This window comes from Mandrillus leucophaeus, unplaced genomic scaffold, assembly GCF_000951045.1.
Source record: "Mandrillus leucophaeus isolate KB7577 unplaced genomic scaffold, Mleu.le_1.0 Scaffold545, whole genome shotgun sequence".
NCBI classification, from domain to species: domain Eukaryota; kingdom Metazoa; phylum Chordata; class Mammalia; order Primates; family Cercopithecidae; genus Mandrillus; species Mandrillus leucophaeus.
This window is the reverse complement of record NW_012105864.1, coordinates 101,447-105,244: the sequence shown is the minus strand read 5'-3', so window position 1 is coordinate 105,244 and position 3,798 is coordinate 101,447. Positions and strand designations below refer to the sequence as shown.

General features: G+C 43.7%; 1 protein-coding gene across 1 annotated transcript in view; it reads left to right on the top strand.

Moving 5' to 3' along the window:
- The window catches only part of LOC105552141, a 44,334-nt gene that overhangs the window by 4,644 nt on the left and 35,892 nt on the right, over positions 1–3,798 (top strand). The window contains exon 2 of the mRNA XM_011997682.1: positions 726–805. Within this exon, the coding sequence (XP_011853072.1) occupies positions 726–805 (80 nt within the window). The remainder of the gene's footprint in view (positions 1–725; positions 806–3,798) is intronic.

Here is a 3,798-nt window from a genome sequence, read left to right as displayed (position 1 = left end):
TAGGTCAGCCTCCTGAGTAGCTGGGACTATAGGCACATGCCACCATGCCCAGCTAATTTTTTTTTTTTTTTTTTTAATTTGAGACGGAGTTTCACTCTTATTGCCCAGGCTGGTGTGCAATGGTGCCATCTTACCTCACTGCAACCTCTGCCTCCTGGGTTCAGGTGATTCTCCTGCCTCAGCCTCCTGAGTAGTAGGATTATAGGCATGTGCCACCACGCCTGGCTAATTTTATATTTTCAGTAGGGACAGGGTTTCTCCACGTTGGTCAGGCTGGTCTTCACCTCCCAACCTCAGGTGATTCGCCTGCTTCAGCCTCTCAAAGTGCTGGGATTACAGGTGTGAGCCACTGCGCCTGGCCTAATTAAAATTTTTTTTTTTTTGTGGAGATGGAGTCTCACTGTATTGCCTAGACTGTTCTGGAACTCGTGGGCTCCAGCAGCCCTCCCACCTTGACCTCCCAAAATGCTGGGATTACAGGCATGAACCGTTGCACCCAGCCTTGATTTGTTTAGATGAGGTAACACAAAAGAGTTGCATTTAAAATTTTTACTTTTTAATTAAGTAAGCTGTATGTGTGATAAATAGGATATGAACTGTTTTACTTTGTAAAGAGGTAGTTTACTTGAATAGTGACAGGTAGATTAATAGGGCTTTGAAAGGGTATTTGATTTTTCCATAGTTCTTCGAATCTTAACATTTTAATACATTTCATTTTTCAACAGCTTGCTATGGCATTGTTCAAGTACCCACTGGACCATGGTTTTGCAGGAAATGTGAATCTCAGGAGAGAGCAGCCAGAGTGGTAAGGACTATTTATCAAAAACATTAAACTTTAGTGAGTAGCTTTGGAAATTAGGAACTGCACTCCTGTTGTAGTTTGCGGGGTTGTCAGTCATTTCTTCAAATATCATAATGTAAGAGATAATTTAGGACAAATATTGACTTGGAGTATTAAACAGATTTTGTAAAACTGAAAAACAAATGGAATCAAGTGAGTATATTTTGGATACTTTGAAAACAGAAATATGTAGTCATATTTGGACTTTGTTAACTAGTTACAGAATCAAGAAAGCTTGAAGTTTGAAGGTTTCTCTGGTTAATCATAGTTAAAATATAATGGAAATAGAAACATAAGGAAGTTACATTGTTAATTCTGTTAGGTTTTGTTTAATGGGAAAAAAACAGTAATTTTAGTGACTATCATATTCTTTTTACTATATCTTTGGGTGTATAGTTTAACTTTGAACACTCACTGATTTCAGGCATTCATTCCCTTTGGCAAACCAACATAATGATATTTTTTGTTGTTGTTGTTTACTTGGGTGGTTACCTTATTTCAGAACTTTTGTAAACCTCTTATAAGAATGAAGGAGGTGCCGGGTGCAGTGGTTCACACCTGTAATTCCAGCACTTTGGGAGGCCAAGGCGGGAGGATCACGAGGTCAAAAGATGGAGACCACTCTGGCCAACATGGTGAAGCCCTGTCTCTACTACAAATTCAAAAATTAGCTGGGTGTGGCGTGCACCTGTAGTCCCAGCTACTCAGGAGACTGAGGCAGGAGAATTGCTTGAACCCGGGAGGCAGAGGTTGCAGTGAGCTGAGATGGCGCCATTGCACTCCAGCTTGGGCAATAAGAGCAAAACTCCGTCTCAAAAAAAAAAAAAAGTTAGAAAAATTGGCTGGGTGTGGTGGCATGCGCCTATAATCCCAGCTGTTTGGGAGGCTGAGGCAGGAAAATAGCTTGAACCTGGGAGGCGAGGTTGCAGTGAGCTGAGATTACGCCATTGCACTCCATCCTGAGCTACAGAGCAAGACTCTCAGGAAAGAAAAAAAAAAAAAGGAGATAGGCCGGGCACAGTGACTCACACCTGTAATCCCAACACTTTGGGAAGCCGAGGCAGGAGGATTGCTTGAGTCCAGGGATTTGAAACCAGCCTGGTCAACTTAGTCTCTACAAAAGAAAAATTTTAAAAATTAGTTGGGGCTGGGCACAGTGGCTCATGCCTGTAATTCCATCACTTTGAGAGGCTGGGGTGGGCGGATCACTTGAGGTCGGGAGTTCGAGACCAGCCTGGCCGACATGGTAAAACCCCATCTCTGCTAAAAATACAAAAAATTAACTGGATATGGCAGTGCGCATCTGTAGTCTAGCTACTCTGGGGGCTGAGACAGGAGAATCACTTGAATGAGGGAGGTGGAGGTTGCAGTGAGCCAAGATTGTGCCACTGCACTCCAGCCTGGGTGACAGAGTGGCACTGTTTCAAAAAAAAAAAAAAAAGTTGGGCATGGTGGCTTCCACCTGTAGTCCCAGCTACTCTGGAAGCTGAGACAGGAGGATTGCTTGAGCCTGGGAGGTTGAGGCTGCAGTGAACCATGACTCCAGCCTGGGTGACAGAGTGAGAGACTATCTCACAAAAAACAAAATGAGGGAGGTGTGTTTATGCTTTGTGGCCACAAGCATTTTTCCCATTTGGATTTCTGGAAATATCAGAAATAGATTTTATTTTCGTTAGTTATGCAAAGATACTACCATTTAAAATGTGATCGTTCCTTTTTTTAAATCTTACTACGTTTATCGATTTATTATTTATTCCAAGACATCTTGTTATAGCAAGTCCTTTCTTTTGATGTTGATTATGGAATTAGACTGAAGGTAGAAAACAAACATTACAGCTTCTTTACCTAGGCATATAGCAAAAGCAGAAGCTTTTGTATTTGCCTGGGCAATTTTTGACCAGTAGAAATAATGAGCTGGGTGCCGTGACTCATGCCTGTAATCCTTGCACTGTGGGAGGACAAAGTGGTTGGATCACCTGGGGTCAGGAGTTTGAGACCAGCCTGGGCAACATGGTGAGACCCCACCTCTACTAAAAATGCAAAAATTAGCTGGGTGTGGTGGTGTGCACCTGTAATACCAGCCACTTGGGAGACTGAGGCAGGAGAATTGCTTGGACTTGGGAGGCAGAGGTTGCAGTGAGCTGAGGTCGCACCACTGCACTCCAGCCTGGCGACAGAGCGAGACTCGTCTCAAAAAAAAAAAAAAAAAGAAATAATGCTTGAGTAGCTTATAAAAGTATGTTGACTCTCAGAGCTATTTTTATTTTATTATTTTGAGGCAGTCTTGCTCTGTCCTCCATTCTGGAGTGGAGTGGCGCAGTCATGGCTCACTGCAGCCTTGAAGTCCTGAGCTCAAGTGATCCTCCTGCCTCAGCTTCCTAAGTAGCTGGGACTTATAGACCTACAGCACTACACCCAGCTAATTTTGTTTTTTTAAACATTCTTGCTCTGTCGCCCTGGTTGGAATGAAGTAGCGCCATCTCCGCTCACTGCAACCTCTGCCTCTTGGATTCAAACGATTCTCCTCCCTCAGTCTCCCATGTAGCTGGGACTACAGACATTCGCCACCACACTCAGCTAATTTTTGTACTTTTACTAGAGATGGGGTTTCACCATGTTGGCCAGACTGGTCTTGAACTCCGTACCTCAGGTGATCTGCCTGCTGCGGCCTCCCGAAGTGCTGGGATTATGGGCGTGAGCTACCACGCCCGGCCTGAATTTTATTAGAAATGAGGTCTTGCTGGTCTCGAATTCCTGAGCTCAAGCAGTCCTCCTACCTCAGCCTCCCAAAGTGGTGGGATTACAGGTGTGAGCATCCGTGCCTGGCCAGAGCAATTTTTTTATAGTTCTGATGGTATGTTTTGGTTCTGTGTGAGAATGCACTTTAGTAGAATTACAGCTGTTACTCTAATGGGATTTAGCAAATGGAGGATGAAATCAATCATAGAAAGTTGGGG